The 27,514-nt window shown below is 37.4% G+C and overlaps 2 protein-coding genes and 1 pseudogene across 3 annotated transcripts; 1 reads left to right on the forward strand and 2 right to left on the reverse strand.

Moving 5' to 3' along the window:
- Positions 1–1,924: 1,924 nt before the first annotated feature.
- Positions 1,925–5,372, forward strand: LOC122655341 (annotated as a pseudogene).
- Positions 5,373–6,925: 1,553 nt separating this feature from the next.
- Positions 6,926–10,962, reverse strand: LOC122655342 (cysteine-rich receptor-like protein kinase 15). The gene is made up of 7 exons (XM_043849544.1): positions 9,974–10,962; positions 9,739–9,819; positions 9,209–9,330; positions 8,850–9,102; positions 8,233–8,467; positions 7,760–7,910; positions 6,926–7,318 (listed from the first exon to the last, which is right to left on the reverse strand). Exons 1-7 carry the CDS (start codon positions 10,932–10,934, stop codon positions 6,926–6,928), a joined length of 2,196 nt encoding a protein of 731 aa, XP_043705479.1. The 5' UTR covers positions 10,935–10,962.
- Positions 10,963–18,657: 7,695 nt separating this feature from the next.
- On the reverse strand, positions 18,658–23,313 carry LOC122654202 (cysteine-rich receptor-like protein kinase 10). Of its 2 annotated transcripts, none has more exons than XM_043848192.1 (7): positions 22,429–23,313; positions 22,143–22,268; positions 21,662–21,717; positions 21,303–21,513; positions 20,687–20,921; positions 20,212–20,362; positions 18,658–19,206 (listed from the first exon to the last, which is right to left on the reverse strand). In XM_043848192.1, exons 1-7 carry the CDS (start codon positions 23,285–23,287, stop codon positions 18,859–18,861), a joined length of 1,986 nt encoding a protein of 661 aa, XP_043704127.1. In that variant the 5' UTR covers positions 23,288–23,313; the 3' UTR covers positions 18,658–18,858. The 2 variants fall into 2 exon arrangements, with proteins under 2 accessions (XP_043704127.1, XP_043704126.1); XM_043848191.1 differs by having other exon boundaries at positions 21,662–21,783.
- Between the last annotated feature and the right edge of the window lie 4,201 nt (positions 23,314–27,514).

Here is a 27,514-nt window from a genome sequence, read left to right on the forward strand (position 1 = left end):
CTTAGCAAAGAAAATGAAAAAAATGTGCTGCAAAACAAAAAACTATTTTGATGTTTCGCAGCACACTTCCAGAACAGAAACACCAGGTAAGGTTATCAAGCGGTGCCTTAGGTTTGCATCGGTTTTGTTGGTTTTGGATTTACCAAAACTGGGTTAGTCTTTATGGTATTTATGGTTTAACTCAAACTTTTCAACCTTTTTAAAAATAGGGTAATTTACACATACCACCCCTAAGGTTTGATGAAAGGATGATTTTACCCCCAGTTTTGAAAAATTCTGCGTACCTCCTTGAGGTTTACAAACGGTAACTCCGCCAGTTATATAACTAACACTGTTAAAATTAAAAGGTAAAGTGACAAAAATGCCCCGTCAAAAAAAAAAACAAAAAAAAAATCTGCAACTCATCTTCCCCAAATCGATTGGGGAAAGATGAGTTGCAGGCTATAGATAGAAGGTCTGTCCATTAGAACAGCAAACCTAGCTTTATCTCGACAAGGGAGCAACTTCAACCAGGGAGTCAGGTTCTCAGTAAAAACAACCTCCCGTGGCAGAGCACCATATCTAAGGGTACCCGAGAATGGTCGAAAGCTCCAATGTGGAGAAGCATAAGCAGTAGATGATTCCAAGCCCAAAAGCAAATACATCTTCCATTTCCGAAACCCCATCACCGACCCTCTCTCAAAACCCATCTCTGTTAAAACCGCCATCATCTCCACTAACCCCTATTTCTCCTTTCATCCCTATTCTTTTCTCTTTATTTTTTTTTTATCATTTTCATTCTAAAAACCCTCATCCCACCATCACCGATTCTCCTCTTCATTTCGTTTCACTTCTAATCTAACCCACATCCTTGTCTAAACAAAACTCCAATCTGAATTCCAGCCATGACCACACCCATCCTCAACTAATTTATCATTTCTGATCCCATCATGTCTTTGATTTCCTTTTCCATTTTCCCTCCCAATAACCATCGGATCCCTATTTCTTTTCTTTTATTCCCATTTTTCCAAACCCAACACAGAATCAGAATCCATTGGCTGCCATCATTTTTTTTTCAAGCTCTCTGGAATCCATTGTCGGCTGTGGTGCAAAGAAATGTGGAGCAAAAAAATAGAAGAAGATTAGGAAGAAGAAGAGGAAACCTGGGTGGAGAAGAAGGAGATGGGAAGGAAATTGTGCGGACATAGAAGTTAATCGAAGCACAGAAGAGACCCGAGAAGGGGTGGGTCAGATTTTTCTAGGTTGAATCGACCTGATCTTGGGGACATCGAAGACAGCCCACAACTCAACTCCGGGAGGTTTCGCATTTGCGCTCGATACAAGATCAAATTCACCCCATCATTCGTAGTTCCAACGATCTTGCGTGAATGACAACTCCATTTGACGAATCCGGAATTTTTTAACCTAATCAAAGCAGCATAAAATCCCATTAGTTATTACTCTTTGAACTTAAACTGCAGTTTTAAAGACGGTAACAATTAACAAACCTTAGATTCTGAACAGAAATAAAGCTGATCATAGAGTTAAAAGCAAAAGCTAGAAACACAGATACAAATGGGTTATAACCTAAAGCAAATGGAAGAGGGAAAGGAAGGAGAGTGAATCAAGATTGGTTCCATGGTGTTCCCTACAAGAATACCTGCAACTTATCTTCCCCAAATCGAGTTGCAGGTTTTTTTTTTTCCTTGAAGGGGCATTTTTGTCACTTAACCTTTTGATTTTAACATTGTTAATCATAAACTGACGAAATGGGTTTATTTGTTACCATTTGTAAACCTCAGGGGGGACGCAGAATTTTCCAAAACTGGGGGGTAAAATCATCCTTTCGTCAAACCTCAGGGATGGTATGTGTAAATTACCCTTAAAAATAACCGTTGGATTAAGTGTTTTACATGTGTCATCTTCAAATTGCAGGGCTCGGACGATGGCTGCTACAGCCAAAGCCATAGAAGATCTGAATCCCAATCGGAGTTGTAATATTAGGTATGAGATGTACCTTTTCTACCGAGTTACACTGTCTCCTTCCCCTCCAAATAGCAGCACTGCCAGTCAAGGTGAGCCACTTGAGCTTTAAATTTTGATTATACTATAAGGAGCTAATATTAGATTGTAAAATTCAGTTTTTTTCTCTGTTCTCTTTTATTGTTTGCTAATTCGGAAGAAAAAGGAGGATCCATCAAAGGAGAATGCTATGAAGCTTTGGTATTTTTTATCTACTTTGAAAAACTCTGAATATGATCTTATATCTTGGTCCTGTTGGGAGGTTTATTTGTTCATTCATTTTGTTCAAAAATCAAAACTTCGTTTATTTGCTCGTGGCTTAATTCAGGGACATCTTGCATAGGTGAGAACACAACTAGAAGTGCAGAATCATTGCAATTTGATTTCAGTACAGTCCTTGCATCCACAAACAACTTTGCAAATGTTAATAAGATTGGTGAGGGAGGATTTGGTGAAGTTTTCAAGGTAGAAAAAGAAGTTACAAACATATAGTACTCAAACTGCCATGGAATAGAAACCTGATTTGCTCACAAAGCTAAAGAAGTTTATTAATCACTTGTAATTTATCTTCAGGGTAAGCTTCCTAATGGACAAGAAATTGCTGTGAAGAGGCTCTCAAGAAACTTTGGGTAAGGTGCAGAGGAATTCAAGAATGAGGTTGTGATAGTAGCAAAGCTTCAACACCGGAATCTGGTCAAGCTCTTGGGATTTTGCTTGGAGGGAGAGGAAAAGATATCTATGAGTTTGTACCAAACAAAAGCCTTGACTACTTCCTATTTGGTTTGCTCCACACCTTCTCTCTCTCTCTCTCTTGGTGGGAGGGTGGGGGGAATTGTTTTGTTATGGAAATTTCTATGAATTGAACATCCCAATTTTTTGTGAAGTTTGAAAGTGAAACTGACACATACTCTCTCCTTCGATTCCTTCTAGTCGAGCCTCCTGATCTGTCATTATACCTCGAGAAGTTGAAAGAATTACAATCCCCATTCCACCTAATATCCTAGGAATTCGTTGATAATTAGAATAGAATTGTAATCAGGGTCAGCTAATACGTTTTAAAATAGTTCTATATGGCCCCTTCCTATTCTTTCTAGGTGGCAGGGTTGAAACCAAGAAATATTTGTTGTTTTCCCGGTGTTTCCTCATGTTTTCGATAAAACCTTCTCGTAGAAGTATTTTAACAATGTTTTCAATGATATTATTGGATGCTATTCGAACTGTTCCTTTTTTTATTCATTTTAGCATTTTGTATAGAAGTTATTACATCGACAATAGTGTCTCCATCCATGAAAAACTATAATTATTGGTGCCCCGAGTTTTGACATAATCAACATGCTCTATTTTTATTATTTATGGATATGATGCTTTTTTAAAGGTATATGCGTGAGACACAATCTACTAAGTTAATTAATCTATTACAGATATCTTATTCTACACTATATCTAGAATTTAGATTCTATTCTTATATATTTATATTATTATTATATTATAATCCTAACACTTTATCCTCTTGTCCACACACCAATCTTTCTTTTCCAACTTTTCTTTTTTGAGTAAATAACACTCCAATTATTTGGAAACTTTGTTTAATTCCTAAATTATGACTTTACATTTCATTTGGATGAGCACAGATCTTGAGCAATATATACAATTAGATTGGCAGAGATGTTACAAGATCATAAGAGGGATTGCTCGAGGACTCCTTTATCTTCAAGAAGATTCCTGCCTTCGAATTATTCATAGAGATCTTAAAGCCAGCAACATCTTGTTAGATGAGGAAATGAGTCCCAAGATTTCAAACTTTGGGATGGCAAGAATTTTTGGTATGGACCAAATTCGAGCAAATACAAACAAAATATTTGGGACTTAGTAAGTTTCAGAGCCATATTCCTCCTCATGATTATGATCAAAGAAAGCGTTTTGATGCATTCCAATTTTCTAAACTCTAATCGAATACTATTTATTTTTTTTCTTTTCCTCTCAGAAGAAAATGTTGGCTACTATTTGTAGGTCCTCCAAGGCCTGTTGAAGAAATATTTATTGCATAATCACTATAGTCTACAACCTATAGTATGTTGTTCCACAAGGCAGAGAGCTAAAGGGATTCATTGTGGTGTGGTTGGGTGGGTCATACCTGACATAAATTTGGAGAAGTTTCATACCATTTAGACCTAATTGAAAATGCCTGACATGAAAATGTAATCTTGGTTAGACTCAAGGTAACTCGGGTCTCGGGACCAACTCGATTCTTGGAAAAACCGAGACGAGTTGAGATCTCGCTGAGTTGGTGCATTTTTTTTTTCCAACTCGGAGCCTGAACTTTGGCTGGACCCGAGATCTCGCCGAAATATGTCGAGTTTTGTCCAATTAGGTAAGGTATTTAAGTGGTAGGTGGATTAAAATAATGGGTTGAAACTGAGATCCAACCGAGATCCGAGATCTCACTGAGATCTCGCCGAGATATTGCACTTTTTAGTTTCGGATGCCATCTCGGTATTACAAAAAACCGAGAATCTCGGCAAGATCTCTCGAGATTTCGGACTATGGTTAGACTAGCCAACCTGATATCAGTTGCCACAACAAAGGCCCAAGAAAAAAGCAAATGGGAAGGATTTTTTGCTTTGGCAGTGAAAGCTATATAAAGCATCTAGTGAAAATTAACTGAGGAGAACCTCAATCTAGTAGATTCTCTATTGTTACCTTTAGTTGCTTAAATCATCTTATAATAACTTCTTGCAGTGGTTACATGTCTCTGGAGTATGCAATGCATGGGCAGTTCTCAGTCAAATCAGATATGTTCAACTTTGGTGTATTAGTTTTGGACATTCTAACTGGAAAGAAGAATAGTAGTTTCTATCAAACAGACTATGCTGAAGACCTTTTAAGCTATGTAAGTATGGATGTCTGCAATCCTTTTCCCTTCGTCGTTGTAGATTGCTAGTATCTACTGGACCATTATTAGGACCTTCAGTTTGTCTGAAGAACCTAATAATTACTTATATGGATCAATTGTTGCAGGCATGGAGACGTTGGAATGCAGGAAGAGCCTTCGAGTTGATTGATCCAATTATGAGAGAAAATTGTTCAATAAGAAGTTATGAGATGCATTAATATTGGGTTATTGTGTGTTCAAGAAGATGTAGCTGACAGACCCACTATGGCATCTATAGCCTTGGTGTTGAGCAGCTACTCAGTTACTCTCCCTTAACCCTCACGATCAGCTTTTTTTGTTCAGAAGCAAAATGGAATCAAGTATACTTATAGAAGGGAAAGAAATGCAGGAAGCTGAATCAGATCAATCTAGAAGAAGATCGATACCATTGTCTGTCAATGAAGTGTCGATCACCGACTTAGAGCCCCGATAATGTGAGTGGATTAAGAGTAATGAAGAATAAATGTATACTAGTCATCAAGTAAGGTTGGATTGTGTAACATTTAGTGTATTCCTTGAATGGAAATAATTAATTCAATGAAGCAAGTGAAGGGAGATCACATATTTGTAGAAGGAATGAAAAGAGCTTAGTAACTGACAAAGTAAAGGACTTAGTCACAAAAAGGATGGATAAATGATGAAAGTGTGAAATAGAAATACCAGTTTAGACTTTGAAGTTGGGACAATCTTTACCCCAATGGAATGAAAAACAAACTGCCTTCAAAGCCATAGCACAAGTAGTGTGTTAATGGATAAGTTATAACAATTTGGATCCTCTACTGTCGATATGCTTGTAAATTGCAACCTATTTATTAGCAATTTGAATGAAGGAATGATACGCAGAATTTTGCTAAAAATTTCTCTCATTATCGAGGGCGAGGCAGGACTTCCTCGTTAGAACTCAACCCTTCTTCGTCAATCGTGTTGAACTTATCTTTCCATCTCTCTCTTCTCTTAAAAGTTCTACATCATAGGTAACAAAAGAGGAACCACGTACTGCAACAATCTCGGGTTGCGCTGGGCTTTATAGAACCCTAGCCCAATCCTAAGTCCCCTTAGTTGGGCCTATACCCCACCCGACTTTGACTCAGGGCCAAAAAAATCCAACCCTGACCCTAATTGGCACTAATTATGGAGAGTGGAAGGAAATGCATGGACTAACATGGGCTGGGGAGAAAATGATCAATTTTACGAAAAATAACACTGTAATAAAATGTATTATATTACTTATTGTCTTCATATATAATATATTATATAACAAAATATGGATGACGTTTAAAGTTTATAATATATATTTTATAGTATAACTTAAAATAGGATTGGGCCGGGCTTAGCCCAAGGCTTCAACCCTAACCCAACCCAACCCTGACTTAGGGCCAGAAATCTCTAGCCCTGACCTGCCCTGAGGGCCAAATATCTCAGCCCAGGCCCTGTTCGGGCTCAAGGCGGGTTCAGGCAGACAGGGCCAAATTTGCACCCCTAGTACATACCACAAGCATTGAGTGCATTCCCAGGTTATCAAAGTTTAGAAGTTTATCTGTAATGATTGTCAACTTTTTATTAGATTTAGTTTATAATCATTAAGCATGAAACAATTGGTTAACAAAGTCGAAGTTTATTTCCTATGTATGCAGTATTTTATGTTAACAACCATGTGAAATATTAATGTCACAAGGGTCTTTAATTTTCCAAACATCATAAGAAATCTATTCTACCACATAGTCAAATAATGTGTCCGTTCCAAGTATTGTATAGAGAGGACATGGTCTAGATTAGTCATGTGTCATATTTCCGAGTTTAATTCAATCAAATACCCCTTGTAATAGCATGCATCTCATGTATGTACGCGCATATGTACCAGTATTATTACTATAGATTCTCCCAATTTTGTGCAGGAATAGAAAGTTCAAATAGGAAAAGCCATGAAAATAAACGGCTCAGATCTATCTTGTGACCTACAAAAACATCATAAACCTTCATGTTTCCAAATTGCTACTGTAAAAACAGTCGTGTACTACTCTTCCTTTGTATCTCACCGAGGGTAGGGTAAAGCTCGGTAATAGATACACTATCTATAGACCTTGGTGTTGACTTAGTTGTGGATGGACGCAGTTGTGTTTCCCGCGAATCATTCTCTGAGGAAGATATCTCTGTCTCGTTTCTGTTATAAACGGAAAAGGAAGGTGACGATGGTATTGGGAGAGTGACGGATGAGCTACTGAACATGAGATTAACTGATCCCATGGTGGGTCTGTCAGCAACATCCCCTTGAACACATAGCAGTCCAATGTGAATGCAACGCATTACTTCACTTATTGAACAATTTCTCCTCAAAGTTGTATCTATCAACTCCAAGGCCGTGTTTTCCCTCCAATGTCTCCATGCCTACAAGAATTCATGAACAAAAGCATATAAAATCAGAGATAGGTTCTATGATTTGTATATGCGAGTCAAGGATGATGATGAATGAGAAGTAGTTTTAGTACTCATGAATTGTGCAATTTTGTGATGGGTTGGATCAGTTCATATTCAAGTTTAGGTTAGTTTCATGATTTCCTCTCATAATGGATCATTGACTAGAGAAGTTGTGTGGGTTAGAAAGGTCTTTTCTTTATTTATCTTGGGTTTTGCTTCTTTCTAAGTTTCACTAGGTGAGTTGTTTGAGACGTCCTACCCAAAGAAAGATGAAGTGGAAGTGACTTATATTAGGTAGCCCAAACCGTTATAATAATGCAGCTAGGCAGGTTACCTCAAGATCGAATTCCCTTGTAGTTAGTACACACTACTTATGAAAGAAAGTATATTACATCAAGAGTTTATACTTACATAGCTAAGAAGATCCTCAGTGTGCTCCACTTGATAAAAACTGTTGTTCTTCCGCCCACTCACAATTTCCAAAAGTAAGACACCAAAACTAAAGACATCTGACTTAACTGAGAAGAACCCATGCAATGCATACTCTGGAGCCATATATCCACTGCATTCCATATCAATACATTAGTTATTACAGTAAGAAGAATATTCTTTTTTTAGTTCATAGTCAATGAATTAGGATATTCGAAAAAATGAACACTACTAGTATTACATTAACCAGAGAACTAAATAAAATGCAATGTAACAAACTTTAGCAAATTTGAACCCAGGGAAGTGCAGGAATGCCAACTCAAAAATATTGCTCTTTTAGTATTATTTACCTCCATATAGAAGAATAACTGAACAATGTTTTGTCGATTTCTAAGACGTTTCACAAATTCTAGAATGATAGCTAAGATTAATTGGTTCACGGAATTTTCACTTACTATGTTCCAACAATCCTATTGGTATTTTGAGTTTGGTCGAACTCAAAAAGCCTTGCCATACCAAAATCTGAAATTTTTGGGTTCCAATCCTCATCCAACAAAACATTGCTGGCTTTGAGATCTCGATGTATAATCCTAAGTTGAGAATCTTCATGAAGATAGAGAAGCCCTCGAGCAACCCCGATGATGATTTTGTAACGCTTTTCCCAGTTCAATTGTGTGGATTTGATTGGATCTACATGTTCACACATAAAATGATCAAATTAGGATTCAGGTATTAATGCAGTTTCCAAGTAATCATAACAATTACATATGCAGTTTCCTAATAATCATAACATTGCATACTCAGTTTCCAAATAAAAGAATTTAATTGGATCTCATAATGAAGCTTTATGCTTAAAATAATGGATGCAGAAATATCTTTGAAATAGAGATCTCATAGGCTCTCGATGGATTATCTTTTGAAGAATCAGAAGGTACTCTTCTCCAGCCAGACATCTTAATGGGATTCCACTTTGCATCAGAAAAATAGAAGATAATTTCTATTTTTCTCTAGCCAAGAAACTCAGAAAATAGAAAGAAATGCAATTGAAAAAGAAGCAGAGACAGAGTCTAACCAAAGATGAAGTAATCGAGGCTTGTATTTGGCAAGAATTCATAGATCAGGAGCTTTTCTTCTCCTTGTAAGCTGTAGCCGAGGAGCCGCACAAGATTTCTGTGCTGCAACTTCGCCACTAACACCACCTCATTCTTAAATTCTAGTTCACCTTGTCCAGAATTTCTAGAAAGCCTCTTCACAGCAATTTCTTGTCCATTTAAAAGCTTACCCTGTATACTATTTGTATTAGAGGATACTAGCACAAGTGTGGTCTCATATAGACTGATTTAAAACCACCTTTAAGAATTCAGAATGCAACTTTAAACTGTATATGTTAAAAATTTGTAGTATACTTGCATCATAGTTTTGTATCATTACCTTGTAAACGGGACCGAATCCACCTTGTCCAAGCATATTGAAATCAGAGAAATTGGCTGTGGCAGCTTTTATTGTATCAAAGTCGAATTGTAATGATTCCACCGTGCTAATCTCATTCAAACCTTAAACCCCCCCACCCCAAATGCACAACAATAAAATCAATCAATATTTGCCGAATAAAAGTTCATCCAAATTTTGTGCAGTGAGCATAGGTAGCCAAAGCTTTATATTTCCTTTCAGCAAAACTAGTTCTGTAGGGAGTGGAATATTTTCTCCCAAGGGATTTTCAATGGTTCATTAATGTTTGCCCCTAATATTTTGTTTTTCCCTACACAACACCTTTTGATTCCTCCCACAATCATCAGGATATAATGAAATTAATCCATTATTAATGTTTTTCCTGCATTAAATATTTTTTGGAGACATGGAATCCTAAATAAAATGTAGAAGATAGAGAAGTATTTGACCTATAGTTGCTTGCTCACCACCAACTTCACTCTTTGGCTTCCTCCTCATCCAAAAATATATACATATGCCAGAAACAAGTAGAACTCCTGTTATTGGCAGGACCACAGCAATAATAACAATATTTGATGAACTTTTCCTTTTCCCTGCAAAAACCCAAATATTTATTTTCAAGTATGATCTATTTTCTTGAAATTGATATTGAGGAATGTTAATAGTTCATTGATGGAGCTAAAGGAGAAAATCAGAAACAGAGAGAGAGAGAGAGAGAGAGGAATGAAAGAGTACCATCTCCTTTACCTTGTGTTGTATTGGTGGTAGCGGTGGTGTTGGTGCCTCCACCATCAACAGTCAGTGGGGTTGGTGAAAGAGAAGCCTGCGAAAGAGTACCATCTCCTTTACCTTGTGTTGTATTGGTGGTAGCGGTGGTGTTGGTGCCTCCACCATCAACAGTCAGTGGGGTTGGTGAAAGAGAAGCCTGCGTTGGGGACGGAGGTGGCGGAGGAAACATGTCAAAGAAGAGATAAGAATCGTACCTTAAGAAGCAACTGGAAGTATAAACATTCCCTCCCGATCTCCAATTACAACAAGTTGGAATGTCTGTAATTATGCTTTGGAGGCAGGAATAACAGTTACTGTCCGACAAGTCGCTTGTGCACTGCAACATACCATATACAGAACTAAAGCTATTCACAGAACTGGTCTGTCCAGTCGCAAACTTGGAAGGGCTACCAGCAGCCGCAATCGACAAGTTATGCATTAGACCTGCAACTCTCTCGTTAAACAGAGTCACATCTGTCACGTTGTCCACCGGGTAGGCATAGATTATAGGGCTTTGATTGTCGATTTGGCCGAAGAAGTCCCAGTCAGCGTAGCGTAAGACACAAGCCCAATAGCGTATCATTCCTTCCTTTCCAAAAGGACAACGTCGAACGATCTCAATAGTCGAATTATTCACACAGTTCCGACATTCATCTTGGGTGGCATCTCCTCTGCACTGGACCAAACCATAAACTCGGTTGGGATCTTCGCCGTATACGGTGGTATTGAAAAGGGTTAAGGGAGTATTGTTGTATAGGGAAGAGAAGGTGTGGTTGAGATTAGTTTTGAATGGGCTGTTGGTAGTATAATTGGCGGAATTGTAACAGGAGTAGATGGAAGGATCCTCAGCTTTCGATATAAAGAGAAACTGAAACAACAAAGCAAGAGTTGCGAATGAGATAAAGGTGGGATTGGGATTTGATGCAAGAACACGCCTCATGGTATACAAAGCTACAAGAAGGAGAAGAAGAAGAGTTGACGATGAAGTACAGATTACGGATTACATATTACAGAATCGAAAGAGAAAATAGTGTAGTAACTGGTTACTAAAAACGTCAACGCTTTTGTTTTTCTGGTATTTTTCTCGTCAATAAAAATAAGTCAACGCATTTGCCATGTTAAAAATTAGTATATCGCGAGTCTTTGACTAAAAACACCAATGAATGGTATGGTACTACTATGAGTGCTGAGTGCAGCTCACGTTCAAGGACGTGAGTGCACGAGAATAGCTGTAGCTGTTCAGATGGAATACGTACTAAGGACCAATGTAATGTCGCCCACGGTCATGGACTCCACACATAATGGGTTAAATGAATTTTTATCACCTCCAATGCGCTGTTCGCGTCAATTCTCTCCAATTCCTCACATAGGAGCAGAAATGATTATCCTACCCCACCTTGGGTAGTTTGTTTGGGCAGGGGATAAGATGGTCATTTCTGCTCCTATGTGAGGAATTGGAGGGAATTGGAGCGGACATAAATTGGAGATGATAACGATTCAGGATTACATGACCAGCTCAACCCATGAAAGGTAGAACTTTCCGCCTCTGTGAATCTCTATGCATGTTTTTATTGGCCCTTACCTAGGGGTGTAATTTTGGCCCTTACTTAGCCTGAGCCCGCCCTGGCCTGCACTGTTTGGGCTCGATTTTTCAACCCTGAGGGCGGGTTAAGGTTCAATTGTTCAAGCCCAAGGTCAGGGTTGGGCTGGGCTAGGATTGAGACCTCGAGCTGAACCTAGCCCGGCCCAACCCATCCTTGATTTTAACCTGAGTTTATGATGGTTTTAGTTTTAGGTTTTGGCAGTTGATTGCTGATAAATTTTGATATATTTGATTTTTGTAGTTTCATTGTTCAGATTTCAAATTTTATTTCAAAACCCTAAAATTGTAATCAAATTGAAGTTTTCTATTTCAAATCTGCTTCTTTTAATTCTGATTTGCATGCTAAAACTGAATATTGTTTATGCTCTTCCAAATTTTGAAATAATCGATCCTGTTGTTCTAGTTTGCTTTTCAATTTTCCTAGTTCCAATAGGATTGCTCATAACTTGAGATCCATCTATTATAAAAAATGACAAAAAGCAGGGCCCTAATGACAAAAAATCTGGATCAAATAGGTTCAATCAAGTCAACCAGTCTTAGCCTGGCCCTACCAGGGTCAATCAAGGCGGGCCTAGGTTGGGCTGAGCATTACAAGGTTGGGCCTGGGCTAAGCTAAATGGTTCCAGGGTTGGACAAAAGTACATTTTCACTTGTAACAATAACAACCACTTCAAAAGTACAAACTGTTTTTTGTTTTCGTATACTTTTTCAGTAGACAAAAGTACCCTTCCCCTTCTAACAACCAAAAACCTCTCCACGAGGCGTTCTTTCCCGTTCTTGATCAGGCACACCTACAACCCTGATCTCTCTCTCTCTCTCTCTCTCTCTCTCTCACACACACACAAAAAGGAACACCTCTTCGACCTACTTACATCTCCTTCCCAATCAAACCAGAACTCATCCACGTCAACAATGAAACCAAAAATCTTTAGTTGTCAAAAATTAGATTTTTCAAAGGCCACCCTTTCTCTAGCCGCCTTGGTGGTCGAAGTTGTTTTCTCAAGGAAATTTCTTATTGCAAGGGAGATTCATCGGGGCTTCGTACTAACCATTTGTCTTTGAATCTTTATCCAGACTGGGAAATTTCACAAATACTTCTCCGTAACAGAATCTAGTGTTTCAGAAGTGTTTTTTGTTTTTTTTTTGTTTTTATGTTGATAGATACTTCTTAATTGGGTTAATCACGGGTTTTAGAGGAGTTCTAACATTTGATTTTTTATATTTTTTAGACCCTTTTTAGGGTTAATACATTTCTAACTTGGTTTACGACGATAGGAATCCATTGATTCTATGTTTGTATTGTATGCTATGATGTTTTAAATTCTTCTAAATTGGGCACTAAGGCCAAGATGTAGGACCAAATTTAGCCTTTTCGATCGTTAAAGATTCTAGTGCTTCCAATATTTCCTCTTGCCATCTCTCTTTTTCTCTTCCCGCTTACAAATGCTCTGCACCTCCATTTCTCGTTGTAGATTGCTACTATCTACTGGACCATTATTAGGACCTTCAGTTTGTCTTAAAACTTAAAGAACCTAATAATTACTTATATGGATCAATTTTTGCAGGCATGGAGACATTGGAATGCAGGAACAACCTTTGAGTTGATTGTTCCAATTATGAGAGAAAATTGTTCAAGAAGTGAAGGCCATCTTTGGTATAGTTTTTATTTTTTATTTTTACTTTAAAAACATTTTTGGTTGTGTTTGGTATCGTTTATAGAACCTATTTCTATTTAAAAAAGATTGAAATAAACCAAAAACAAAAAATACGTCAAGACCCATTTATGTGTTTTGGCCAAAAATCATTTTTGGTCATTTTTTCGAGCACTTTAAAGAGCACGTGTTCCCAAGTCTAAAAGTTAAAGGGTAAAAATGTCATTTCGTATATAATTAGAAGATCGACCTTTTTTTTTTTTTTTTTTCTTCTTCTTCTTCCTCTTCTTCCTCCCGTTCCTCCTGTTGCAACACCATCCTCTTCTTCCTCCCTTATCTCCTTCTTCATGCAACCCCACCCGCACTTCTTCTTCTACAAATGTATGCCCTCAAATTTCCCCTAATCTCTCTGTTTCACCAATGGAAACCGCCATCACCATCTGCAATCCGACCAAAACCCATTTCCCTCATTTTTGATCTCCGTGGCCCAGATTCCATAGCTCTTCCGCTCTATTTCTTCTTCCCATCTCCATCTCCATTGGCCAAAAATTTTATCAGCACTTTGACCTTCCCACTTTCCAAAACCCACTGACCGAACCCTCTCATCTTCTCCATTTTTTTTAATACTCCAAACCTAGTAGCCGCAACCTATCATCTCCATTTCCTTTTTTCATTTTCATCTTTCTAATCGACTGACCGTATACTCTCTTTAATTCCCACTTTCTTCCCAAAATCAAACCCATCTGTTACACAAAACCCATTTCTCTTTCTGATTTTTAAATCCCTTCCTGCAATACCGAGCACAACCGACTGAAATCTTTCCTATTTTCCTATTTCCATGCATTATTGAATCATTCATCAGCAATTCCTACAATTTGAATTTGAATTGGGATTTCCATATTTATTTTTCTTTTCCTTTCCTGGATACTCTGTAAATGTAATTCTACCCACTTCCATGGTTGCACAGCAAGACCTGGGAAGGAAGCGGAAAAGTATCGAGTTATAAGAAAGGTGGATGAAGGGAGCATCTCTTAATCCATTTTTTCAAAAAAAACATTTTGCACAAAGGGATACCAAACCATTTCTTCAAAAAAACCATTTTATGTCTATTGGTTACCAAACCATTTTTATGTTTTGATCAAAAATAATTTTCGTTATTGATTTATGTTAAATAGGCAAAAATAAAAAATAAAAATGATACCAAAGATAGTCGAAGTTACGAGATGCATTAATATTGGGTTATTGTGTGTTCAGGAAGATGTAGCTGACAGACCCACTGTGGCATCTGTAATCCTCATGTTGAGCAGCTACTCAGTTACTCTCACTTTACCCTCATGACGAGCCTTTTTTGTTCGACGCAGAATGGGATCAGGTGTGCTTATAGAAGGGAAAGAAATGCAGGAAACTGAATCAAATCAATCTAGAAGAAGACCGATACCATTGTCAGTCAATGAAGTATTGATCACTGAGTTAGAGACCCGATGATGTGAGTGGATTAAGAATAATGAAGAATAAATGTATTTTAGTCATCAAGTACGGTTGGATTGTGTAACATTTAGTGTATTCCTTGAATGAAAATAATTAGGGAAAATTACATATACCTCTCCTGTACTTTGCCATAATTACACATTCCTCCCCTTGGTTTTTCCACCGTACATTTTGACCCCTTATGGCTGACGGTGTTGGGGTACTATTAATTAATGGTTTGAAAAGACAATATAACCCTAATTATAAAACACCACAAGTAGAATTACAATGATATCCTTTTCATCATCTTCAACCTTAAAACACCCATTTCTTTCCTCCTCAACCGCAGCCACCACCACCGCCATCACTACAGCCACTGCCTCCTCCTCCAACGCCACCATTGCCGCTGCCTCCTCCTCCTCGGACTCTTATTCCCTAAAACTTTAAATTCACGAACTAAATGTTGACCCTTCTATCTACAGATTATGTTTCAATTAAATGTTAGTAAATTACAATTCAGAAAAAGCTTAAGGGGTGAAATAGAAGAATCAAACTTGGATTTGATAATAGATCGAGTGGAAGATTGATTGTTCACCTTGGTATATACCAAGCAGGTGGAAGATCGAAAACCACAGAAAACCCTAAGCACCAAAACCCCCAACGCCAAAACCCATCCAGAAAAAAGAAAAAGAATGAGGATAGCTCCTATCGTTTCTGCTCTGTTATTAGCTCTTCTAAACCGCCTTGCTCCTCCTTTGCCGGAGCTTCCATGGCAGGTTGTGCCCTCGCCGATGAAGCTGGAGGTTCTGATCTCCACCCCCAAAAAAGAGAAAAAGAAGCAAAATGGCATAGCTAGCTATAGCTCACTTGGAGTTCCTGGAAGATTCCTCTTCTTCTTCACCACTGACACAAGAGCTGGATTGGGAGATGGGTTGTTCTCCACTTCAAATGCCCTGCTCTTGAACAAAAATGGGTACTCTATTGCCATTAAACTCTATGAGAAAATTGTTCTCCGAAATTCCTCTTTCTAACTTGAATATGTGATAATAAAAAAAAAATCTGTTGAATTCTGTTGTTTCTGCAACTTTTATCTCTTGCATTACATCATTGGAAGATGCCAATGGGATGAAGCTTCTTAATCTTGAGATGAAACGATTCCACACAAGACAGACATCTCCGAAGCATTCGTTGCCTCTGTTTTGGACCCCTGAATCTCTTAAAAGTTCTTGATAGGGCTCTCGGGTGAAGCTCAAAATTGGATTTCCCAAGATTTACTTGAAACCCAATCTGATTTTTGTTTTTCTGATCAAACAAAACCCAATAGCTTACAGCAATAGCAGCAACGAATAGACCATATTCGTCTTCAAATCCATTTTTGTATGAATTTTGGGTTTCTCGAGCTGCTTCTGTTGTTTCTTGTTCTTCTCAAAGAAAACCCAGCCAATTATAATCACACTGTGATGCAGGCTGTAATCTAACTTGACTCATCCAAGGGCGAGGTTGGAACTTGGAATTGAAAATTTTTCAAATTGGCAAAATGGCCTGGGTGGTTTTCTATCACCGAATTGTAATTATGTTGTTCCCTTTTTTCCATTCAACAATGAATCCCTCCAACTGAAGCTGGAACCGTCGATGTTGGTGGAGCTGCCTTGGGAGCTTGCACTGGCAGAGCTAAAACTACCGTCGGTGGTGTCGTTCTTGGTGTTGCTACTGGGGTGGCTGGGGGTTTAGGCGTGGTCGGCGTGGTGGCAACAGCGGGTGGTGATGAAACTGACGTGACCGGAGTAGTTGGCGGTTAGTTTAGGAATTATGAAAAATCTAACTATGCCACATCAGTACCTAACAGACGGATGCTAACGGCAGGGGAGGAATTAGTAATTTTTTAAAAACTACAGGGGAATCGTATGTAAGGTGGAAAAACCAAGCGGAGGAACATGTAATTAGGGTAAAGTATAGAAGAGGTATATGTAATTTTTCCAAATAATTAATTCAATGAAACAAGTGAAGGGGGATCACATATTTGTAGAAGGAATGAAAAGAGCTTAGTAACTGACAAAGTAAAGGACGTAGTCACAAAAAGGATTAATGATGAAAGTGTGAAATATAAATACCAGTTTAGACCACTGTTAGCAAAAACGTGTTTAAAACTCAGCATTCCCATTTTTTACCGTTTTAAACACGTTTTGCTGTATGCTTCCCAAACATACGGTAAAAACTGACAAACAGCAAGCATTCCTGCTTTAAAATTATTTAAAACACGTTTCCGTTTATTTGGCATTTTTTAAGACCTTGGACTTAAGTGACCATATCTCTCTCCCAAACTTTGATCGGCTTGATTCTTTCACTAATGTAAAGATGACTCGAAAGGCTACATTTTTCATGATATCACCTTCAAATCAAGGTCAATGCATGGATACCAAAATTAGAAGCATGTATTTCAAATAAAAATTCCACAATTTATATGAGAATAGTGCCCTTTTTTTGGTTATTTTTTTTTTAAATGTAAATGTTTAAAACCCGTACCGTCCGTTTTCCGATCTTTATCGTTCTCTTTTTTTTTTTTACCGTTTTATTTGATCACCCGTTTGTAAATACTCTATTTTTTTACCATTTCGGTTTTTGCTAATGTTGGAATTTTTCAAATATTCATGTGGGACTTTGGTTATGAAAGAAAATTTCTTTTGGCTTATTTGTGATAATGATCTATTATCACATATTATGTTTAGAAATGGCTGTACGGTGCATTTTCGAGTGAGGACGGTGACCGTCTGAGAGCGTGTGTGTGCGTAAGGGCGCTTTGATGACGCACTTTGCACTTCTAAATTCCAACCATTGGATCAATGTCTGATCAAAGGGGTACTTAGGATCCGATCGTCGGATCGGTGGCTGGTCAAAGGGAGGTGCAACCCTTGGAACAACGTTGAGCCTAGTGGTTGTGACCCATCCAAGCAGCCATGTGAGCCCAATGGTTGTACCCATGCGAACAGCCAGGTCCAAGCCCATATATAGCTCACAAATTCAGTCATTCAGACGTATTAATTCTCTGATAGTTTCAAGTGATTACTATCTTTGCATATCAGTGATCAAACTAGCCTGATTTATCTTGGGAGGCAGATTTGTTGTAATCCATTTGTAGTAATAGGGTACAAATACTATCTTAAGGACAGAACGACCTCATTCGACTCGGGCTATCTCTCTATCCTCTTCCTTTTTATATCAGTTTTTAATAGCTAACTATGGTTTAGACTTTGAAGTTGGGACAATCTTTACCCCCAATGGAATGAAAAACAACCTGCCTTCAAAGCCATAGTCGGGAGGAAGGAATGTTACGTGCATAGGAGTAGGTAGTTATAGTAATCCTTATTGTGAGTCATGGATTGTAGTTAGTAGTATTGGTACGTGCACGCACAAGTAGTGTGTTAATAGATAAGTTATAACTAGCTTTAGTGGGGTGTACTTATGCTTGTAACGGTTGCTATTCAATTGCAACCTATTTATTTGCAATTTGAATGAAGGAATGATACGTAGAATTTTGCTAAAAATTTCTCTCATTATAGAGGGCGAGGGAAGGCTTCCTAGATAGAGCTCAACCCCTATTTCTTCTTCATCAATCGTGTTGAACTTGTCTTTCCATCTCTCTCTCTCTCTTCTCTTACAAGTTCTACATCTAGGTAACAAAAGAGGAACCACGTACATACTACAAGCATTGAGCGCATTCCCAGGTTATCAAAGTTTAGACGTTTATCACAAGGGTCTTTAATTTTCCAAACATCACAAGACATCTATTCTACCACATGGTCAGATAATGTGTCCATTCCAAGTATTGTATAGAGAAGACATGGTCTAGATTAATCATGTGTCAAATTTCAGAATCTAATTCAATCAAATACTCCTTGTAATAGCATGCATCTCATGTATGTCTGTGCATAAGTACCAGTATTATTACTATACATTCTCCCAATTTTGAGCAGGAATAGAAAGTTTAAATAGGAAAAGCCATGAAAATAAACGGCTCAGATCTGTCTTGTGACCTACAAAAACATCGTAAACCTTCATGTTTCCAAATTGCTACTGTAAAAACAGTCATGTAATAATAATTAGTGATTTCACCCCTTTTTTATGGACTACTCTTCCTTTGTATCTCACCGAGGGTAAAGCTCGGTAATAGATACACCATTTATAGACCTTAGTGTTGACTTAGTTGTGGATGGACGCGGTTGTGTTTCCCGCGAATCATTCTCTGAGGAAGATTTCTCTGCCTCGTTTCTGCTATAAACAGAAAAGGAAGGTGATGATGGTATTGGAAGAGTGACGGATGAGCTACTGAACATGAGATTAACTGATGCCATGGTGGGTCTGTCAGAAACATCCTCTTGAACACATAGCAATCCAATGTGAATGCAACGCATTACTTGACTTATCGAACAATTTCCTCTCAAAGTTATATCTATCAACTCCAAGGCCGTGTTTGCCCTCCAATTTCTCCATGCCTACAAGAATTCGTCAATATAAGCATATAACATCAGAGATAGGTTCTATGATTTGAATATGTGAGTCAAGGATGATAATAAATGACAAGTAGTTTTAGCACTCATGAATTGTGCAATATTATGATGGGTTGGATCAGTTCATATTCAAGTTTAGGTTAGTTATGATTTCATATCATAATGGAATAATCCCAACTCGAACCCACTGATGGCAAAGTATGGCAGCTGTAGAGGCACTGCAACAAGCTTCTAAAATGGGCTTTACTCATGTACACCCACCGTTTCATCCGATCCCATTTCCTGCCAATCCAGCTTGTCCGACGCTTATAAGGAAAAAACCTAGATACCAAGAATATACTGATTCCAGGACCGATCCAGGCCAATTCTGATCTGGATCCCGATTCCGTGTTTAGAATCCCTCCCTTTACACCTTGAAGGGGACTTGACAACTGCTATATATTTTCTTTTACATCGCAATGTACTAAACTCTTGGTACTTCGATATCCTTCTACATGATTGCCACTTATACATCAACAGTGTTATACACTGTCGAATCAATCACTCTTATAGGGAGGCTAATGCTGTAGGAAATATATTGCCACCTATGGGGCTCTTTCAGTTTCCTTGACTGAAACTCTTCCTTTGGCCCCTCCTATTCTATCCCCTCTTCTGGATGATGTAACTAGGTTTTCTTTTCCCAGACTTTACATATTGATCGAGAAACATAGTTTTCCCAGAGAGAGATTGGTGGATCATTGACTAGAGAAGCTCTGGGTTAGAAAGGTCTTTTCTTTATTTATCTTGGGTTTTGCTTTCTTTCTAAGTTTCACTAGGTGAGTTGTTTGAGATGTCCTACCCAAAGAAAGATGAAGTGGAAGTGACTTATATTAGGTAGCCCAAACCGTTATAATAATGCAGCTAGGCAGGTTACCTCAAGATCGAATTCCCTTGTAGTTAGTACACACTACTTATGAAAGAAAGTATATTACATCAAGAGTTTATACTTACATAGCTAAGAAGATCCTCAGTGTGCTCCACTTGATAAAAACTGTTGTTCTTCCGCCCACTCACAATTTCCAAAAGTAAGACACCAAAACTAAAGACATCTGACTTAACTGAGAAGAACCCATGCAATGCATACTCTGGAGCCATATATCCACTGCATTCCATATCAATACATTAGTTATTACAGTAAGAAGAATATTCTTTTTTTAGTTCATAGTCAATGAATTAGGATATTCGAAAAAATGAACACACAAACTACTAGTATTACATTAACCAGAGAACTAAATAAAATGCAATGTAACAAACTTTAGCAAATTTGAGCCCAGCAGAGTGCAGGCATGCCTACTCAAAAATATGGATCTTTTAGTCTTGTTCACCTCCATATAGAACAACTGAAGAATGTTTGTCAATTTCTAGGACGTTTCACAAATTCTAGAATGATAGCTAAGATCAATAGGTTTACAGAATTTTCACTTACTATGTTCCAACAATCCTACTCGTATTTTGAGTTTGGTCGATCACAAAAAGCCTTGCCATACCAAAATCTGAAATTTTTGGGTTCAAATCCTTATCTAACAAAACATTGCAGGCTTTGAGATCTCGATGTATAATCCTAAGTTGAGAATCTTCATGAAGATAGAGAAGCCCTCGAGCAATCCCAGTTATGATTTTGTGACGCTTTTCCCAGTTCAATTGTGTGCGTTTGATTGGATCTACATGTTCACACATAAAATGATCAAATTAGGATTCAGGTATTAATGCAGTTTCCAAATAATCATAACAATTCCATATGCAGTTTCCTAATAATCATAACATTGCATACACAGTTTCGAAATAAAAGAACTTAATTGGATCTCATAATGAAGCTTTATGCTTAAAATAATGGATGCAGAAATATCTTTGAAATAGAGATCTCATAGGCTCTCGATGGATTATCTTTTGTAGAATCAGAAGAACTCTTCTCCAGCCAGATATCTTAATGGAATTCCACTTTGCATCAGAAAAATAGAAGATAATTTCTATTTTTCTCTAGCCAAGAAACTCAGAAAATAGAAAGAAATGCAATTGAAAAAGAAGCAGAGACAGAGTCTAACCAAAGATGAAGTAATCGAGGCTTTTATTTGGCAAGAATTCATAGATCAGGAGCTTTTCTTCTCCTTGTAAGCTGTAGCCGAGGAGCTGCACAAGATTTCTGTGCTGCAACTTCGCCACTAACACCACCTCATTCTTAAATTCTAGTTCACCTTGTCCAGAATTTCTAGAAAGCCTCTTCACAGCAATTTCTTGTCCATTCAAAAGCTTACCCTGTATACTATTTGTATTAGAGGATACTAGCACAAGTGTGGTCTTATATAGACTGATTTAAAACCACTTTTAAGAATTCAGAATGCAACTTTAAACTGTATATGTTAAGAATTTGTAGTATACTTGCATCATAGTTTTGTATCATTACCTTGTAAACGGGACCGAATCCACCTTGTCCAAGCATATTGAAATCAGAGAAATTGGCTGTGGCAGCTTTTATTGTATCAAAGTCGAATTGTAATGATTCCACCATGCTAATCTCATTCAAACCTTAAACCCCCCACCCCAAATGCACAACAATAAAATCAATCAATATTTGCCGAATAAAAGTTCATCCAAATTTTGTGCAGTGAGCATAGGTAGCCAAAGCTTTATCTTTCCTTTGAGCTAGACTAGTTCTTTAGGGAGTGGAATATGTTTCTCTCAAGGGATTTTCAATGGGTCATTAATGTTTGCCCTTAATATTTTGTTTTTCCCTACACAGTTCCTTTTGATTCCGCCCACAATCATCAGGATATAATGAAATTAATCCATTAATAATGTTTTTCCTGCGTACAAATTTTTTGGAGACATGGAAACCAAAATAAAATGTAGAAGATAGAGAAGTATTTGAACTATAGTATGCTCACCATCAACTTCACTCTTTGGCTTCCTCCTCATCCAAAAATATATACATATGCCAGAAACAAGTAGAACTGCTGTTATTGGCAGGACCACAGCAATAATAACAATATTTGATGAACTTTTCCCTTTCCCTGCAAAAACCCAAATATTTATTTTCAAGTATGATCTATTTTCTTGAAATTGATATTGAGGAATGTTAATAGTTCATTGGTGGAGCTAAAGGAGAAAATCAGAAACAGAGAGAGAGAGAGAGAGAGAGAGAGAGAGAGAGGAATGAAACAGTACCATCTCCTTTTCCTTGTGTTGTATTGGTGGTGGTGGTGGTGCCTCCACCATCAACAGTCTGTGGGGGTGGTGAAAGAGAAGCCAGCGTTGGGGACGGAGGTGGCGGAGAAAACATGTCAAAGAAGAGATAAGAATCGTACCTTAAGAAGCAACTGGAAGTATAAACATTCCCTCCCGATCTCCAATTACAACAAGATGGAATGTCTGCAATTATGTTTTGGAGACAAGAAGAACAGTTACCGTCCGACAAGTCGCTTGTGCACTGCAACATACCATATACAGAACTAAAGCTATTCACAGAACTGGTCTGTCCAGTCGCAAACTTGGAAGGGCTACCAGCAGCCGCAATCGACAAGTTATGCATTAGACCTGCAACTCTCTCGTTAAACAGAGTCACATCTGTCACGTTGTCCACCGGGTAGGCATAGATTATAGGGCTTTGATTGTCGATTTGGCCGAAGAAGTCCCAGTCAGCGTAGCGTAAGACACAAGCCCAATAGCGTATCATTCCTTCCTTTCCAAGAGGACAACGTCGAACGATCTCAGTAGTCGAAGTATTCACACAGTTCCGGCATTCATCTTGGGTGGCATCTCCTCTACACTGGACCAGACCATAAACTCGGTCGGGATCTTCGCCGTATACGGTGGTGTTGAAAAGGGTTAAGGGAGTATTTTTGTATAGGGAAGAGAAGGTGTGGTTGAGATTAGTTTCGAATGGGCTGTTGGTAGTATAATTGGCGGAACCGTAACAGGAGTAGATGGAAGGATTCTCAGCTTTCGTTATAAAGAGAATCTGAAACAACAAAGCAAGAGTTGCAAATAAGATAAAGGTGGGATGGGGATTTGATGCAAGAACACGCCGCATGGTATACAAAGCAACAAGGAAGAGAAGAAGAATGAAGAGTTGAGAAGACGATGTACAGACTACAGATTAGAGAATCGAAAGAGTAAAGTGTAGTAACTAGTAAGTAGTACGTACAAACGTCAAGGTTTTTTTATTATTTTTTTTCTGGTCAACAAAAGTTTGTCAACGCGTTTGCGTGTTGAAGAATGGTACATCGTGTACTCTTGGACCAAAAACACCAATGAATGGTATGGTACTGTGAGTGCAGCTTACGTTCATGGACGTGAGTGGACGATAATAGCTCCTAGCTATTCAGATGGATTACGTATTAAGGACAAATGTAATGTCGCCCACGGTCATGGACTCCACACATAAGGGGTTAAATGATCAGCCCAACCCATGAAAGCTAGAATTGTCCGCCTCTGTGAAACTGTATGCATGCTTTTATTGTCCCTTACCTAGGGGTATAAGTTTGTCTCTTTGATAGCCCTTAGCCCGCCCTGGCTTGCACTGAGCCCAAATAAGGTCTGGGCTGGATTTTTCTATTCTGAGGACGGGTTAGGATTCAATTGTTCAAGCCCGAGGTTAGGGTTGGGTTGGGCTATGCTAGGGTTGAGACCTCAAGCTGAACCTAGCCCGGCCCAGCCTGACCTTGATTTTAACCTGAGTTTATGATGGTTTTAGTTTTAGGTTTTACTGCTTTAGTTGATTGCTGATAAATTTTGATATATTTGATTTCTATAGTTTCATTTTCTGTTTCAAAACCCTAAAATTGTAATCAAATTGAAGTTTTCTATTTCAAATCTGCTTCTTTTAATTCTAATTTGCATGTTGAAGCTGAATATTGTTTATGCTCTTCCTAATATTGAATCTCTGATTCAATTCTGTTTTGAGTTCTTAAAGTTTCATAATCGATCCTGCAGTTCTAATTTGCTTTTCAATTTTCCTAGTTCCAATAAGATTGCTCATAACTTGAGATCCATCTATTAGAATTGGATAAAAAAAAAATGACAAAAAAAAGGGGCTCTAATGACAAAAAATCTGGGCCAAACAGGGTCAGTCAATCAGGGCGGGCCTGGGTTGGGCTTGGGTTGAGTTTTTTAGACCCTGAGTCAGGCTCAAAGCAGGCCTGGGCTAAGCTAAAGGGTTCCAGGGTTGGGCTAGGGTTTTAAAAAACTTGGCCCAACCCTTACCTGTTTCAACCCTACCTTTACCTAACATTCAATTTTATCCTTTTTAAGCCTTTTTTAGGATTATTACATTTCTTACTTACTTTATGCCAGTAAGAATCCATTGATGCTTTGTTTGTATTGTATGTAGTATGATGTTTTGACATCCTTCTAATTGGGGCACTAAGGCCATGATCTAGGGCCAGATTTACCCTTGTCGATCAATAATGATTCCAGTGTTTCCAAAATTTCCGCTTTCCATATCTCTTTTTATCTTCCCGATATTGCTTACAAATACTCTGCCCCTCCATGTGTGCTGCTGCTGAAGAGATAGAGAGATAGAGCAAGCCACATTGGCAATTTCAACAATATGTCCTTCCCACTGTAGGTATGTGGTATCATTTTCCTTCAATTGATTATCTTAAGTGGGATTTCTGCTAGGTCTTTAGTAGCAAGATCTGATTGAGTAGAATAAATAATTGATAAAGTAGAAGCAACATATCCTTAACTATATCTTTGTCTATCTTATTACTTTGATTTCTTCATCTTTTACAATTAGCTAGAGCAACATTGCTTCTAATATGTTTGAAACTATTGTAGGTACAAATGATATTTCTTCCATTTAAAATCTAAAATACTGGTTACAATAAGTTTCTAAAAGAAAAGGTTGAAATGAAAATAAGAGATGAAAAAACTGAAAGCCATGATGAGAAGGTAAAAAAATTTCTTATGAATTGATTATTTTGTTCACCTGTCTAACTTTGTAAGAACATTGGAATGATTGCCTAGCCCTGGAATTTCACATTTGTCCTTTATTAATTGATTCTAGTAAAGGTTATTGCAGGATATAGAACTTTGAACCAGCTGTATATTTTTCTGGTATTACCCTTTGAGCTTCTTCCTGTATCTCATAAATGAAAAGATATTGCATACCAATGTATTCAACTCATGATGCTTAGTAAACATTTATGGCTATTTTTTATTATCATTATTTGGTGTATAATTTTTGTTTTGGAAAATATGGTTCATGTTTTCTTCCTATTTTAATTTGATGTTTTAACATGGATGATATTGGACTGGTGCTACATTGACAGGATGATGTAGTTAATTATTGTAACGCCCCCAAAACTACCCTAGCAGTTTAGGGACATTGACGATCCACAAGATCATTTATGCCAAGGGAATATGAACCGGAATAGAACCAAAACATAAACACATGTCTAAAATGTATAGATTAAGAATTCAACTAAAGTTGGATAGTCAAACTAAGCTATTACAACTTCTAATTTAAACATAAAATTCTGAAATAAAGTTTACAATCTCAAAAAATTAAATTAAACTCAAACAAACTAAAAGTTCATCTAAAATTTAAAAGAAAGTATAAAGTTTTTAATAGTAGTTGTCCTCTTCTAATCCAAACGCTTCGTCCTCTTGGACCTCCTCCTCTAGTACATCCGTACATCCAGGTTCGCATTCATAAAGTTATTCATCTGAAAAGTGGTGAAGGTAAGCTTCGAAAAAAATTTAGCAAGTAAATCCACAACAACTACATAGGTGTGAAAATATGCACAAGTAATACAAAAATATAAAGACATATAATAATATGTATATATAGATTTGAAATGAAAAAAAATAAAATAAAATGATCGCAAGCATATTTATTTATCATTACTATCGTAATGAAAAGTATACATGACAACAATCAACAAAAGATACATCAAAAGTGTAAAATAACAAACATATCACTCCCTAATAGACTAGTGTGAACTAGTTACCATACACTGGTCAAGGCCCTTATAATAGCGGCGTATGAACTCCAGTTATGATCAACTACAACACCACTGTCCCCTCTCACATACAGAAACTAAAGGGATGCTAGCGACCAATCTTACCATCTAGACAGAGTATTAACCCCCGAAGTTTTTCCTAGTCATACCGTTCCGATGGTTAATTGATTAATAGAAAATATAACCAACACCCTTTAAGTTCCAGTAAAGACAAACTCAAATTAATAAGAATCATAATCTGAAGGCATCATCTTTACCCCAACATATTCACCAATGTCGGTAAGGTAAACAACAAAATAACAATCAAGGGTTTGTTTATAATTTAAAGCTATACATCCAAGTTCGGAACTTAGAGGTCATGACTCCTCAATTCCACCTAACACATGTTATTGAAAAGAATGAAAATATAGTGTGAAAATAGTAACTTTCATCAATATATCAATGCATAAAGTGAAGAACAATAATAGGGAAGATTGGGCAAAATCTTCGCAATCACTTATCCAACAATAACATCAATGAAAATTAAATGATAAACCCTAAACAAAATCAGATTTTTATGCATCATCTATAAACATCATGCATTAGGTTATAATCATGAAGAATCATTCATAGACCTTCCTCATACTATCAGCAAATAAGCATTGGATTCATTAGTCTATGAACATGACATTATTAAAATTTCTGCACACACATATATGAATTAAATCACTAGAAAATTCAACATTCCTTGCAAGCAATCATGTGTGAACAATTTAATTGATTAAAAAATATTAATGAAATATGTTTTTGGCATGGTAAATCTCAATCTAAAATTAAATTCCAGATTTAAAACAATGTTTCAAAATAAATTTTATATATAGATAAAATATCAAGTATAATAGTTGAAGATCTACTCACCTTGTGTGAAGCGACTAGGGTTTCTATAGGTGACCTCAAATTAATATTTCAATGGTGTTGATTTCCCTCTTCCTAGTTCAGAATCACTTTAATGGAGTCTTATGAGTAAGGTAATGATGAAATCAACTTCAAGGTATTGTTTAAACTCAGATTTGGGAAACACAGATTTTTGACAGAAATACCTATCTTCAGTAAATCAGCGATATCTCTCTTCTTAGATCTCCAATTGGAGTGATTCAAGTTGTGTTACAAAGATAAGAGATGATGCTATGTTTTATAGTGAAATATAATTTTCTCAATTCGACTCCAAAAAGAGTCAAAATTGGCCTTCAAGTGACTGATTTTGCATAGTTCGAATCCTCCTCTTCTCCTTTCTTCTTCTTCTTCTTCTCTTC

The sequence above is a fragment of the Telopea speciosissima genome, chromosome 3 (genome assembly GCF_018873765.1).
Source record: "Telopea speciosissima isolate NSW1024214 ecotype Mountain lineage chromosome 3, Tspe_v1, whole genome shotgun sequence".
NCBI classification, from domain to species: Eukaryota; Viridiplantae; Streptophyta; class Magnoliopsida; order Proteales; family Proteaceae; genus Telopea; species Telopea speciosissima.

Coding starts and splice junctions, on each gene's coding strand:
- LOC122655342 (XM_043849544.1), bottom strand. CDS start 10,934: ATGAGGCGTGTTCTTGCATCAAATCCCAATCCCACCTTTATCTCATTC. Junction 8,468..8,849: donor CCTCGATTACTTCATCTTTG/GTTAGACTCTGT, acceptor GTGAACATGTAG/ATCCAATCAAATCCACACAA. Junction 7,911..8,232: donor AATAGGATTGTTGGAACATA/GTAAGTGAAAAT, acceptor TATGGAATGCAG/TGGATATATGGCTCCAGAGT.
- LOC122654202 (XM_043848191.1), bottom strand. CDS start 23,287: ATGCGGCGTGTTCTTGCATCAAATCCCCATCCCACCTTTATCTTATTT. Junction 21,784..22,142: donor GCCAAAGAGTGAAGTTGATG/GTGAGCATACTA, acceptor GGGGGGTTTAAG/GTTTGAATGAGATTAGCATG. Junction 21,514..21,661: donor GATTCGGTCCCGTTTACAAG/GTAATGATACAA, acceptor AATAGTATACAG/GGTAAGCTTTTGAATGGACA.